The following is a 14,656-nucleotide window of genomic DNA, read 5'->3' as shown; positions in this document are numbered from 1 at the left end:
GCAGTTGGCTCGACAAAGTTTGTATTTGTGTTGCAGAAACCTTTAGTGAGAAACATAAACAAAACAAGTTAAAAAGGCGTTACTTCAACTGCAACAAAAACGCAATAACTATAATTAAAAAGAAATCATTTAAATCGTGTAGTACATATGCGAACTTTTATTTAAACACAGTTCCTGCGTATTGCCGCCCCTTATTTTATGTAAACAATTTTTTAATGATCTATATAAATATATATATAGTATATATTGGATTGGATTTGATTTCTTAATTTTTTGTTTGTTTATCAAACAATTTAATAAATGGCTAATACAACGCATGCCTTAAAACATAATACATATACACACAAGATATATATATATATATGTATATATATAATAGTTGATTTTCATTCGATTTAAATATACAATTATAATAATGCAACTCATCTCAAATTGAAATAATACTTAAAAATATACAAATTGAATTTGGGACCAAATTGAAACTAGCTTGGAATGCTTTTACAAATACGAGTAACTTTTCCTTTATCCTTTTCCACACTGCCATTTTACTTGAAGCCAACAAAGAGTTTTTAACAAAAAAAAAACGTGTAAAAAAATAGACTACAGATAACAATAAAAAACGAATATTTTTGTTGTTTTGTATATAAACGCAGTAAAATATTGCAAAATTTTAAGAGACTCAAATACGCTCTTACTTAAGCATAATTGTAACATAGTTTATAGCTTTATGGCGTCTACAAAGACTTGATTTTAATAATATATATAATTTCCGATAGTGTACAATAAATTTCAGTATTTAACAGATTCCATTTAACGTGTTCTCTTTGTTTGTTTAGTTTTTTTTTAGCTTTAGGTTTAGTGATTGGCGTAGGACACAACTACAGGTTTTTGCTTACACTTATTATGTAGGGTTTACATATATGTATGTAGGTATATTTCACATAGGCTACTTTATATTTTTATATTTCGTTTTTATATTTGCTTTTTGTTTCACTTTAGCTAATTATGGAAATTCTTGCATACAGTTATATAAATTGTTGTATACATATAAATAGTCAAACTCATTTTATGTTTTATAGTAATAATATAAATATATATGTATATGTATATATATATAGCAATTGGTGTGAGAGTGTGTTTATATGTGTGTGTGTTTGTGTATGTTTGCTCAACATTATTATAGAATTCTTAGCATTTTCATTTCGTATGTAGCATAGTGTAAACATTTATAATTTCTTACTTTTGTGTTGAATTTCAATTTTCATTAATCTTTTCATAATATCTGCAAATATATATTCATATATTATGTATTCTGTGTGTGTATGTGTATTCGTAATGTTGTCTATGAGGTTATAGCGCTTAGTGTATGTGTGTCTGCTTGTGTGCATGTGTGTACGTTGAGGTGGCGCCTTATAACGCCCCAAATGGATCGAGTGGTACATTTTTATTGCCTCCATTCTGCGTCGCCTGCGTGGGCTGCATGATCCCTGTCGCTGCTGGCACCGTCGCATTACTGTGCGCCACGCCCATCATCGTCGGCTGCCCCCCAGTCAAAGGGGCTGCCTGTGGCAGCATATTCGGCTGCTGTCCCATCACCGGCATCCCCTACAATAATCAAAATATCTCATTAGAATACTCTGAAAAATATCGGATTTCATAGTTTGATCAAACTCCCAAATCATGCAGGGAATTGGAGGATTACTTGAACGACTAAGGATTAGACATACGTTGCGGAAGTTTTTGTATAGAAAGAATTGTTGGTTAACAAGTATTTGGCTATTTGAGATTTTTCGCCGTGAGCTACATATAGTATATATAGTGTATATATAATATATATATCTACGGTTTGTCAACACATGGGGTTAGTGAACTCTACATAGGGCATACAACGGAAAGAAAAACTCAGTTTCAGAAAAGTTCTTTCTACAAAAGAAATAATACTTAAAATTCAAAAATTTTAAAACCTTATAAAACTCATAAAAAGGTGAATTTTCAATGAAATCAAAAATTAGTTTCTTAGTTTCTCGAGTGATAGACATGTCAAGAGAGACCTATACAGAGGGAGAGACAGAGAGACAGAGACAGGGTTGCGATAGTGGATGCCATAACCATAAAAATAGAGCACGGGGCAACAGTTCGGAAAGCTCTGTGCGTAGGACAAAAGTCAGAGTAGGTAGATTTGAGAGTGATAGTGAAATCTCAACTTAAGATAAGCAAAAATCAAAATGAATAGAAATAAAATAAAAACATAGATAAGATCATAAACATAATCAAAAGTAAAAATTGTAAATACGCACATTATATATACATATATTTTGTTTAATGAACGTAAAATAAAGGCAACTCATAAGTATAGTAAGTATAAACATTTATTTCATATCTGATTATGTTTTATTCAAAATTGTCTTTGTAGTACGTTGGGTTTTGTTTTTATTTGTATTATTGTATAATTTTTGTTGTTTACGTTTTAATTCGTTTGCATCATTCTTACCTGCATATAATTTGGCATAACAGGATAACTAGCATGTATATACGGATGATTGATTGTGATTGGCGCAGGACTTACAGTCATGCCATGTGCCTATGTATACATACATATAAATATATATATATATAATATATTATATATATATGTATATATATATTGTGTGTGTTTATATTTCAATACATATATAACACAAGCATACAGACAGCATTAACACAGGAGCATCGTGAATTACATATTTATTTTAGGTGTTGAAATTTCATTATATTATTTATTTGTTGTTTGATTATAATTTATTATTATTATTATTTTTTGGATATATTTCGATATTGCGGTATGCGTTGGATAGTTGAAATATATAAAGCAACATAAAATAAAGAAAAGAAAGTGATAGTTTATATATATGTATGTGTATATATATATGTATATATATAAGTAAATATTAATACAGAAATGAATATAAAAAATGAATAAAATAAAAATGGAATAAATACAGTTATGTGTGTATGTACGAGTACAAGTATTAGACGGATTTGTGAATATTTGACCTGCTTATGTAGGTTAGCTATTTCAAGTAGCTGCTCTGTACCTACACTTACGAGGTGTGCCACAATAGTTAGCCCTAGTGCTAGGTGTAGTTGTTGCTCTTGCTGTTGTTGTTGTTGCTGGTTGATGCAGTGTTTTATATGAAAAGACCTTAACCAATATATTATATATTATAATCGAAAAGAATAAAATAAACGTTGAACTTGCAGCAACTTGGTTTGTGCTTATATAGCTTTATACCAATTCAAGAGATATATGTATATAAAAAAGATATATATAAATTGGCCACAACATCTAGATAATATTTTCGGGTTAAATCAAATCAAATTCCACACAGATCAAGACATTTTAAATAAATAAACCAAGTAGCTGTTGTTGTTAAGCAAAGTGCAATTCGTAAAAAAAATATTTGCAAAAGAAAAATATATCGAAAAATGAAAAAATAGTATTAAAAATCATAATCATAAGAGAAATTATATGTTACATGGATAGTGAGCCTAGCGTGTTGTGTGACACAATTTTTAGGATATAAAATAATTATTATTTTTCCCTCGCATTTCTTACTCTTTTGCTTTAAGAGCACAACAAATCTACCTATTCATAGTTATACGTATATATAAATAAATAAATATTTATATATATATATATAAATATAACTCTCTTAACTATGATATTGTCTCATGTTTTTGTTGTATTGTATTTAGTTGAGTTTCGATTGACTTGAGTTTCGTTCGATTGAGTTTCGGTTGAGTTGAGTTGAGTTTCGGTTGAGTTGAGTTGAATTGAATTGAGTTGAGTTGAGAGAAAGAAAGAGTAGAGAGTTAGTTGTGGTCATGACTCACCATTGGACGATAGCCAGCACCAGTTGTAGCCGCCATTGGTTGAGGTGTCCAATTAGCACCTGGTTTCGCTGTATTTTTGGGTGAGTTCCATTGCACGGGTCTATGAGATACATATGGGGTAAGAGAGTAATGATATATAGAGACACGAAATCAATGAAACTTTTTTTGGTTTTGAATTTCGATTACGGTTCTAAAATGTATATTCGAATTAGTTCGAAACTAAAAGGAGAATTTGTTATGTACACAGATGGAACATGAATATATATATATATGGTAAAGGATATGAGGGTAATTATGATTGTGCGGGACTTGGAAGCAATTTCAGGGTCAAGCTTATGAAGCACTCAAAAAACGTGTATTATATTTTGCGGTATTTATAACTGAATTATAAGCAACGGAACCTTAAGACAAATCAAAAGGCATAGGCCATCCGTATACTGCATTTTTTCAAAACTTTGGAATATTCTGAGTTTGTTCGATATTTTGCTTTCGAGTGTTTGACTCAAATTAGTATTTTATGTTTCAAATGCGAATACACATTAATTTGAATCATGCTTGCCCTGATGCTGGGGATAGACATCGTTTTGTTTTTAAGTCTTAGAAATAAAACTCAAAAACTTTTCGATTAGAGCTGAGGTGGGAGTTACGTTTGATACATTTTCAAGATGATTTTCTGATACATTTCTCATATTATTCCCACACACACAAACATATATGTATATACACGCATACACGCACATTGATTTGTCGATTTTACTCACTTTGCACTCGCTGTTTTATTTATATTTAAATTATCAACTAGGGACATAAGTGAACTATCCAGATCGCCCGTTATTATCTTGCCAGTGCCAGCTGGTTGTTGTTGCAGTTGCTGTTGTTGTTGCTGCTGCTGCTGTTGCAGTTGTTGTTGCTGTATGAGTAGCTGCTGTTGTTGTGTATTCATTTGTTGTTGCTGTAGTGTTAGGGCCGGACTGCTGGCATTGAAGCCCTGGTAAGCGGCACCTGCGGCGACAACATTCATTTGATTGCTGTTGGCTGTGGCCGGTTTCAGAACATCGCCCAAAGCATCAAAGCCTTTTTTATCGTGTTTATATATGACATGTTGTTGTTGTAAGAGATATAGCCAGCACACCATTATAGGCAGACATTTACACAAACAGACATACACAGTTGTTGTTGTTTTTATGATACAGATGGAAGCCCAGAACAATTGTTTAATGAGTATTTTGTATTTTTCGATTTGCAAGTTTTTGCCCGGTTTTAAAATGATTTTGTTGTCGTTTCAGAAGGCACACATACATGTATATATATGAAAATATATATATATGTAAATATACACATATGTATAGCAAAAAATTGAATTGTTTATGGATTTGTGCCACCAACATTAACGTATTGTAAACATGAGACAATGTGTGTTAATGTGTCATGTTGTTGTTTTTTATGTTACGTACATAAGAACATAAAAAAGAGAAAAAGAGAAAAAATACATTGACAAAATAAATACTGTGAATAAAGATTTCGTTTTTTTTTCTCTATATAATGTTATATGTGCACTTTTGCAGTGTTTAATTAATGTAAATTTGAATTGCAATAAATGTTATATTACTGACAGGTTTTATATGGTTATTTCGTATTGTTAGTAAGTATATAATTAGTAAAGCGGTTTGTCAAGCAAGTTATAATTGAGGTGCATATATTATATGTTAATTTACTATGAATTGTCTAACTAGAAGCGAAAGCCTTTAAATGATTTATAATTCAAGTACAAACAGAGAAGACATAAGAAAAGCTTGGTCAAGAAGCCCATAAGACTTGGAATTGAAACACCCAAAGACAGGTTTATTAAAGATTTATTTTTCTCTTTTCTTTCGTTTACTTTTGTTTATCGAATTTTTTTTTTCCAGAAATAAATCTGACACCAAAAAGCATAGTTCAGGACACACTCACGCAATTTTATCGAGAATAAAAACATAAACAAAACTTAGACTGACAATAAATAGAAATTTACATTTTTTGAGAACAAAAGATATACGTATATGAATAGCAGTGGGATTTAAAGCGTTTTCAGGATATTTCACACATAAAAGTCTACCACGAATATATTGCAAATGCCAAGCCAGACATTTGTTTGATCGAATGAAATGAATGCATTCACAAAAGATACCAAGTACTTGCAAGTAATTCAAAATCAGAAGAAGTATATAAAGATCAGAAAGCCTTGTTGAAACTATCAAATCATGGAAATTCTACCACGACATATAGCAATTACTTGAAAGTCAATTGAAATTGAATTAGAATTTAAACACAAATACACAATTCATTGACTCTGCTGGACATTTGATTTGTTTCTAATGAAGCACTCGTATTTACTACAAAGTACTTAAGCAAGACTCTATTCATTGTTTATAATAACTTTATAGCTTTTATAACTTTTCATTTGTAAGCATTACTTGTGAGTACTTGGAAAAGCATTTGTGAAAAACTCTATAGAGTAGAGACAGACTTTAGACGGTTGTGTGTGTACGACTGTGTGTGTGTATGTGTGTATACGCAGCACTACAAGCACAACAAACATAAGGTCAGTGTTGAACATTTGAAGCTTTGTACAAAAACAAAGCGCGCAACGTAAAAATTAGGATCTGCATTTCAGTTGGCTCGCAAAAGTTCACCTGTTGGGAATTGAGACATCGTGGAAGTTGATAATAAAGCCAGCTCTTGCTGTTGGTGTTGCTGTTGCTGTTGCTGCTGCTGCTGCAGCTGGTGCTGTTGATGTTGCTGTTGTTGCATATAAAACATTGCTGCCTGTTGTTGCTGTTGTTGCTGTGGGTAATACTGTGGCTCCACAAGTTGGCCATAGCCAACGCCTGTGGGTTGCATATCATCGAAAAAGGGATTTGGCAACGCTGCTGACGACGAGGCTTATATCATTCAACACAAGTAAATATTCGCAAGGACATTTCGTTGGGGATAGCCATAAAAAAAGTAATTAAATTATAAGCGTGGATAAAACAAAATCTTAAAATCAAAAATTACGCACACAAAATTCCAAAAATATCGTTTGAAAAAAATTGTGTAAAATTGAGAATTGAGTTTCACGCATACAGCAAAAAGTTTCTTGTGTTTGCAAACTTAAAACTAGATGTGATAAATGCATTTTTGCCTATCCTTTTCTGTTTTTGGAGCGGGATTACTCTTGGCATTATGTAAACACGAAAACTTTTAAACGTATTAGTTATATAGTTAGTACAACATGCTAAACATATCAGTAATTAATATGAGTATAGAAAACAAAACATTTAAATTTGTTAGGAGCCCCGCGCCATAAAAAAGCAATAATTTAACTAGTTGTTAGCCCCCTCCAAATTAGAACTTTGAATTATTTAAATCGTTTTACATATAGATATATATGAATATATTAAAATAAAGTTGCATTGCAATTGTAAATGTATTAATGAGAGAAATTGACCGGCTTTTATTGCTTTCTTGGGAACACTTACCTGTTGGTTCCGTATTACCAAAAACGGACGTAAAATTACTATCGGAAACGAATGCATTTGTAGCAGCAGCGGAGGAAACTGTAGAGCCATTGAAACCTATTTTATGGTTTTTTATGGGTTTTTTTCATAGTTGTATGTGTGGGTTATCGAATATTTATCGAGTCATGTTGTTGTTGTTGTTGTTGTAGTTGTTTGTTGTTTGTTTTAGGGTTGTGGAGAAAAAAAACAGTGATGAAAATGAAGAGCAACAATACATTAGACGAAGAAATTCAAAAATGAGTAAATAATAACTCATAAAATTATATAAAATACATAATGTACAAAATAAACATAATTTAAATTTTATGTTATTTATGATAGGAAATATATGTGCATCAAAAGTATGTGCTTAAGGACGGCCAGAAAAAGAAAGAGGCAGGGAGAGAGAAAGAGAGAGTAAGAGAAAGAGTTGGGACGGAGTGCGCGCCTTTTAAATGTCTGGATCTGACACATCTACAGAGACAACATGGGTAATACATATACATATATAGATATAGACTTATATCATAAAAAAAAGGTTTAAAGCAACACTTAAGCTTCTAATTCGAAATTAACTAACTGAAGTCAATTAAAAATATTAATTAATTAAATAATAAGAAAATTATATCATGCTACCGTTATTATGCATCCATAAATTATTGGCATTTAGTGCAGCACCTGTTGCTCCAGTTGAGGCAGCTGCCACACTGTTGCCACTGGCCTCGAACATATCGGCGAACGGATTGCCCAGCTGCAGCAAATCGTCGGACGCCTTTGTGGCAAGCGCCTGTGATGCGCCAGATGCTGCTGCAGTAGCAGCGGGCTGTGCCGACGCGGCACCAAACAGATCAACTATCGGCTGACCAGCCTGGGAGGCTGGCGGTGACGATAGGAATGGATTTGTTAGTGCAGCGCTAGCACCACCAGCACCGCTGCTAGTGGGCGACGATACCTTGGACTGATGAACAGAAAAAGCATGTCATTTAGCTCTTCATCAATTGAAATTCAATCAAATCAAATATGTACTCACTTTGTACTGATTCATGGCGGCCTCCTCCTCAGCCAGCACCTGTGCCTTCAGCTGCTCATCAATGCCGTTGGAGGTATCAAACTTACTAGATGCAGCCGCAGTACCAAATGCCGAGCTAGTTGAAGAGAGTGCAGAGACAGCGGATTTAACATTTGTGCGTTGATAGCTGCGCCAACAAATCAAAGCCAACAAATCATAGAAAAAGAAAAACAGAAAATACGAAACAAATAACTATAAAAAAACAAATTAAATGAATTTCTAAAGGCAATGGAAAAAATATTTAAAATAAGTAAATAAAGTAGCTACGAAATTTAAACTTAAACTTAAGTAAAAAGCTTTTGCAACCCAATTGTTCAACTTATAATGCCATAAGCTTCTCAGATCTAACACTAAACCGACTACCGCAACACACACCTTGATGATTGTGTGGGCGTATTGGCCGCTGAGACCTTACGACCCTCCAACGTGGCCAAATGCTGCTCCAAGGCATCCAACAAAGAGCTGGGCGCCTTTGTCAAATCAGGTATGTCGCCCTTATCAATGCCAACATTCTGCAAAGACGACAAGCAATTTAGTTTGAATATTCTTATAGTTTTTAAATTGTTTATAATGCGCACCTCGGCAACTTTTAGGAATTCCCCGACACGATCCATGCGAACCAAAAACTTTTTGTATAAGTCTAGCGCGTCACGCGCATGTTTCTTATTCATATCAAAGTATTTCTCCAGTAAATTGATAATGCCATCATTATAGCAGGCAAACAGTCGAATTAAGTCACGGAACAGCAGCATGAAGCTCATGTTAATGACGCCTGTGAAAGGACATACACATATATACATTATAGTATAGTATAGTAGTTTATAGTATAGTATAGTATAGTAGTTTATACATACCGTTAGTCAAGTCATTGGACTGACAATCGAACTCCAGAAGTCCATCCAATTGTGCCTGCAAAACTGGCAGCGTCTTCAAAAGTTTCTCCGCATTCATATTACGCAACGAGCCCTCCTCTTTTCTAAAGTTTTGAATATAGATTAGTCAATATGAATCAAAAACGATATATATCATAAGTGATCAACATACCCACGCTTCACTTTGCAAAAGTCGAAGGCCATGGCGCGATAGGAGAGCGATTTCTCATTCAAATATTTGGCATAGCGTCTTATAAATGGCGACATGTCATAACCTACGGTGTGTGATAATTATAGAGTATTATTATTCAGTTAATTAGTAATTCTATAAGACACAGTATGTAAACTTCTGTCAAACAGTCAATTTTGGGCGCCAAATATAACAATTGGATTATGTTTGTTGTTAAAAAGAGTTAGTCAAAAATTTGTCTCGCTTTTTATAGGAAATGGTTTTCTGAGTTTTAGTTTACAGCCATGACCTCAAAAGTTAGTAAACAATATGTATTTTTTACTGTTGCTGGGAAAACCGTAAGCCATTATGATAACTTTTAGTTTTTCCAGGAAATACTCACCCATTCTGCCACCTGGAACGCCCATGCCACCATCTGTAGTATAGGTTCATAATTCGCATTGCATATATTATTTATTTTTAATATATATATATATATTATGAATGATTTTTTATAAATGTATTTTATGGTTTTGTATGTATGTGTTTGAATGTGTGTGTGAATAAATAGCGCAATTTAGTTGATAGTCGAGTCACAATTATTATTCAAAACGTTATCATTAGAACGAATAACACGAATGAATAGGCCAAACGCAATTCGCAGCATTCAAATATGAGTGAAAGGAGAAAGAGAAGAGCAGAGGGAGAAGCTTGTAATATTATGTTTTTATAATAAAGTTAAATAGTTAAATGTTTTGTTGAAAGCATGAGTAACAGTTAGAAAGCATCAAATGTTTCGCATGGTTCATTATTTTGATGTTCTTCAAACACTTTTTTCTTGGCATGTCTGAAATTTAATCGTGTTTATACCTTGCACAGTTCCTTTGTCCAGAAAGGAGCTGAGATTAAATGTTGAGTTGCTCGACGCGAGATATTGCATGAAACGCTGCAAAAAAGAAAGCACAAATCAAAGACAGCAGAGTTAATAAAACGGAAATTTATTGAAAACTTATAAACACCTTTCTAGAGAGCTTAGCTTACATTAAAAAAAGTTGTACTATATCATTTAATCACATTGCTTGCACCAGCTGAAGTCGTATCCGCTTTCACAAGGCATAAAACAAAAGCTGGGAGGAGTTCCAAATAAAACCCTGCAAGCGCAATAGGAAACAAAGAAAGCTTTGCGAATTGGTCGCCAAAAGAGGAAATAGGAAAATAAAGATAACATAAGAACTAAAGAGCACGCAGAACAAAAACAAGGAAAATCAAGCGGCAAAAAAATGTAAAATAAAATAAATTAAATACAAACAAAGCGACAATGAACGTGACCTTTTTAGTATGGAAAAAGGCCGCAAAAGTGAAAAGAATAAAAGTAAAAGTTTAACGCAATACACACACATATTCGTTTATATTATGAGACGCCCCTTGGATATCTAGAGAGAGTACAAACCTCATTGCCATATGCCATCAAATGATGTGTGGTTATCAGCGATTTATAGACGACCACCCAGTTGGCATTCTGCGAGCGCTCGATAAGTAAGTTGGCCAAATGAGGTATCGAGACATTGGGTTCGTTTGTGCAGTGCACCAAATCTGCAAAGATAAGTAAAGGCAAATGAATTTAAAATTAAAATGCTTTAAATTATTCCAAATTAGTATGAACACAGTGAAGCTGGCTTTCAATTAAGTGTTGTTCAATCAGAAGAAAATTTGACCAAATGCGAAATGTCTTCGATGTTCGTTGAAGGCTGAGTTTACTGTTCATAAATATTTGGTGTTATCAACTTTTTGAAACCGACTTATGTGGCCTATCCACTGTTCGTTGCAATGTTCTTATCATTCTCAGCTCTGCACAGACGACATTTTATGCCGCCTCTAAAGTCCCGCAATGCATTCAAATTGAGATAAGCTTTTGTCTCTGGAGCAAACGCCCTACAGTACACATGACATTATATATATGCATATATATTGTAGATATTATATAAGTATCATCATGCTGCTTTTCCCCCAACAGTTTGTTATCGCCATTTAAAGAGGGGCGTATATTTACATACATATGGGCAGATGATTTAAAAACTCGACTCAAATGCACTCGTTGATTGCTTACACAAACACACACACATACACATAGATGTAATATGAAATTGATTGAATTCAATAATTGATATTCGTATATATGTACATAAATTGGAATAAATACGAGAACATACACATATGGTAATTTTATTTTATATTCCTTAAATTAACGCTCAACTGAATTATTTATTGTTTTTTAAAACTATAATCCAAACAAGTCCAGTCTAAAAATGTTCTCATATTAGTATTATTGCTCAGCAAGTTTAATAACTAAAACAGCTTTCATCTCGAAAAAAACTTTATGCAAGTCATTAAGACTTTTTTTACTGCACACCTAAATTTAGTTGAGGGTTACAATATAGACACAGTTATGTCCAACATATAAGATTAAGTATCTAGGATCCTCTCAAAAAACCCATTGACACATTTTAATTTAGTTCAAGAACTGAATTTATTTTCTTCAATTATTTTTTGTTTGAATATTTCCAGTTCGAAGCACACATTTTCTTAACGCTTTACAACACCTGCAATGCCGAGATATTAGTGTTAATTGAACTTGTATGCAGGTGTTCCACAGGACAGCCTAGACGGCTTTTTTCCTCTGCGTTTCTTCGAATTCCCAACTGGTTTCATTCACAGTTTTATTTGTACTTATTAGTAAAGAAAGAACGGCTAAAAGGGCAAATGAGAGAAATGAATCGTGCATATAAATAAATTACATTCTACCTACTATGAGCAAAATGTAATCGGAGAACAGGTTTTCTTTCTCTCTTTCTTAATTTCTAAGTTGTAGCTGATGTGCGTCTTTTAATGGCCTTCTTTTTTATTTTTGATTGGCTTTGGTTTCATTTTCAAACTTCTTTATTTAGCCTGCGCCAGAGCACAGGTTCGCTGGCTCTGATTGGAACCAAATCTGACTTCTTGAAATCTCTTTTAAACAAACCAGCTAATTAACTTATTACGATGTGCAAATACCAATTGCAACCCAAAGCGGACTAGTTGATTGCACATATCAACAAGTTACTCTTTTAGAAATATCAATTTAAAGCCAAAACAGCAAAAAAAAATTTTAGTGAACTGCATACTTTGCTCTGATTGGAAATGAATTCTAGTTGGGTCAGCGTGGCCAATCTTTTGTTTGGAGCTGAAGCATGACGCGGGCAACCTTTGCGTATATGCGCAATGACCGCAAGCTAGTTTGATTTATTTTTGATTCCTTAATTATAATAACAAACACATACCCATACAAATGCCCGCACAGTAATTTCCAGTAAAGTTATATCGCATATATGGGAAATATATGGTCATTATATGACAAGTCCCCATCATTTCCAAAGATACTCAACATATGTAATGTAATTGTATATAATTATGTTCGTACAGAAGCATATGTCTGTAGGTTTGTATGTATTTTCCAACGGTACTTAGTATAACCCAAAATTTTTCGTGACTCATTTCGCGCTTATTGGACAACAAAGTTGCAAAGAAACGGCAAACTTAAATAAGAAGCAGGTCAAAGCAAATGCACACATATACACACCTATACACATCTGAAAACAGCAGCAAAAGCAAAAAGTCAACCCGAATCCAATAAGACGGCACAAAAGATCACTTTGTTTAGCCAATCAGAAAAGTAAAGTAAAACATACAAGCCTAATATTTCTTGCAATCGCTGCTGTAGTTTTTGTTGTTATCTACAGATTATGAATAAATTTAAAAGGCAATGACATCGTTGAAACGGCACATACTCCAACAAAAACAACGACAACAAATATAATATCAAATGATGTTACACATACTCAAGCGCTTATTGTAAATCATACACACGTGCAGCCATGAGAAAGTGACGTAACATTAGAAAGAGAGGCCTAGACCAGTGAGAGCGAATGACGAAGCATTCAAAAGGAAAGACTACAAACAGCAGCTGAGGCGAGGCATCAGGTGCATTGCAAAAAAAATTTTTATATTTAGAGAGTGGGCGTGAAATGCGAAGAAACGAGACGTCTGCAATGGCATATTTCAGTGAGTAACTAAGCACAGTAAAATATGCACAACATGATAATATTTTACAGTAATTGGAATAGCGATACATGCAAGATAAAACATTGAAAAACTCTCTCAAGACACACACATACAAATGTAACGTTACAAGTCCCCAAAAAAAGCTGCCTTCAAGGAGAGAAGAGAGCAAATTGTTTCTTTGTGAAACTGAATGAATGGCAAAATGTTGACATTTTTGTGTGTGTGTGTGAGTGTGTGTTAACCGTTATTTTTCTCATTTACTAACATATTCGGTCAAAAGTTGTGTGGTTTTTTGTATTCGTTGTGCATTGCACTTACAATCTAAATGCTTCTTCTTCGGTCCGATGCATTCCTCAGTTGTGGCCTTGCACACTGATTTGGCGAGTCCTTGGCCCGCAAGGCTGTGACGAGCAGCCAGCAGCCTGTCGTTGATTGTTTGCCCAGCCATAGTCATGATGAAGCTGTGTTTATTGTTGTTGTTTCCTCTTAATTAACACTAGTTATATATCCAATCTAATTTGATTATGTGCACCAAAGAATGGACCAAACAGCACACACACACACGCATACACTGTGACACAGGCAAGTACACGCACACACACACGTACACTCAGAGGCAGGGAGACGTATTGATATTGATTAGTTGTTGTGGCAAATGCTCAACGAAAATAAAACACGACTAGGTTGCGCACCACAAATTGCTCATCAGTTTTATTTTCTGCACAAATTATTTTTTACGTCGCGTTCAATGCGCTCTCTAGCCGGTGCGTAACGCTGTAACGCGATCTTTAATTCTCTATTTTTTTCTTCTTTTTTTTGCCACAAATCGATAATGGCGACCAGTACTTTTGCAGGCGATAAGAATAATGACCGCTGATGTATCGATGATTATTCGTGAGTGAGTGTAAGTCTATCGATATACTTTGCACTGCTACCTTCGTTTGATATTATTTCCCTTGTGGTATTCCTTAGTTGAATACTTCACATTTCTTAGTTATACAAGTTAAGGTTGGCAATTCACACCTGGTGTGATAATAGAAATAAAAATATAATATGA

At 33.7% G+C, this 14,656-nt stretch overlaps 1 protein-coding gene across 10 annotated transcripts; it reads right to left on the bottom strand.

The window, feature by feature from the left end:
• Positions 1-1,305: 1,305 nt before the first annotated feature.
• On the bottom strand, positions 1,306-14,485 carry LOC111603408 (phosphatidylinositol-binding clathrin assembly protein LAP). Of its 10 annotated transcripts, none has more exons than XM_023320977.2 (16): positions 13,918-14,485; positions 10,952-11,094; positions 10,372-10,447; positions 9,905-9,937; positions 9,505-9,607; positions 9,315-9,436; positions 9,039-9,232; positions 8,836-8,972; positions 8,422-8,587; positions 8,028-8,349; positions 7,374-7,469; positions 6,546-6,794; positions 4,635-4,947; positions 3,874-3,973; positions 2,492-2,581; positions 1,306-1,605 (listed from the first exon to the last, which is right to left on the bottom strand). In XM_023320977.2, the coding sequence occupies exons 1-16, from the start codon at positions 14,051-14,053 to the stop codon at positions 1,411-1,413; spliced, it is 2,475 nt and encodes an 824-aa protein (XP_023176745.2). In that variant the 5' UTR covers positions 14,054-14,485; the 3' UTR covers positions 1,306-1,410. The 10 variants fall into 10 exon arrangements, with proteins under 10 accessions (XP_023176745.2, XP_023176749.2, XP_023176746.2 ...); XM_023320981.2 differs by having other exon boundaries at positions 4,635-4,875; XM_023320978.2 differs by having other exon boundaries at positions 8,070-8,349.
• Positions 14,486-14,656: the final 171 nt, after the last annotated feature.

Source organism: Drosophila hydei, unplaced genomic scaffold (genome assembly GCF_003285905.1).
Source record: "Drosophila hydei strain 15085-1641.00,03,60 unplaced genomic scaffold, DhydRS2 tig00008147-arrow-arrow-pilon, whole genome shotgun sequence".
NCBI lineage: Eukaryota > Metazoa > Arthropoda > Insecta > Diptera > Drosophilidae > Drosophila > Drosophila hydei.
The sequence above is the reverse complement of the archived record's forward strand: the minus strand, read 5'-3'. Positions and strand labels throughout refer to the sequence as shown.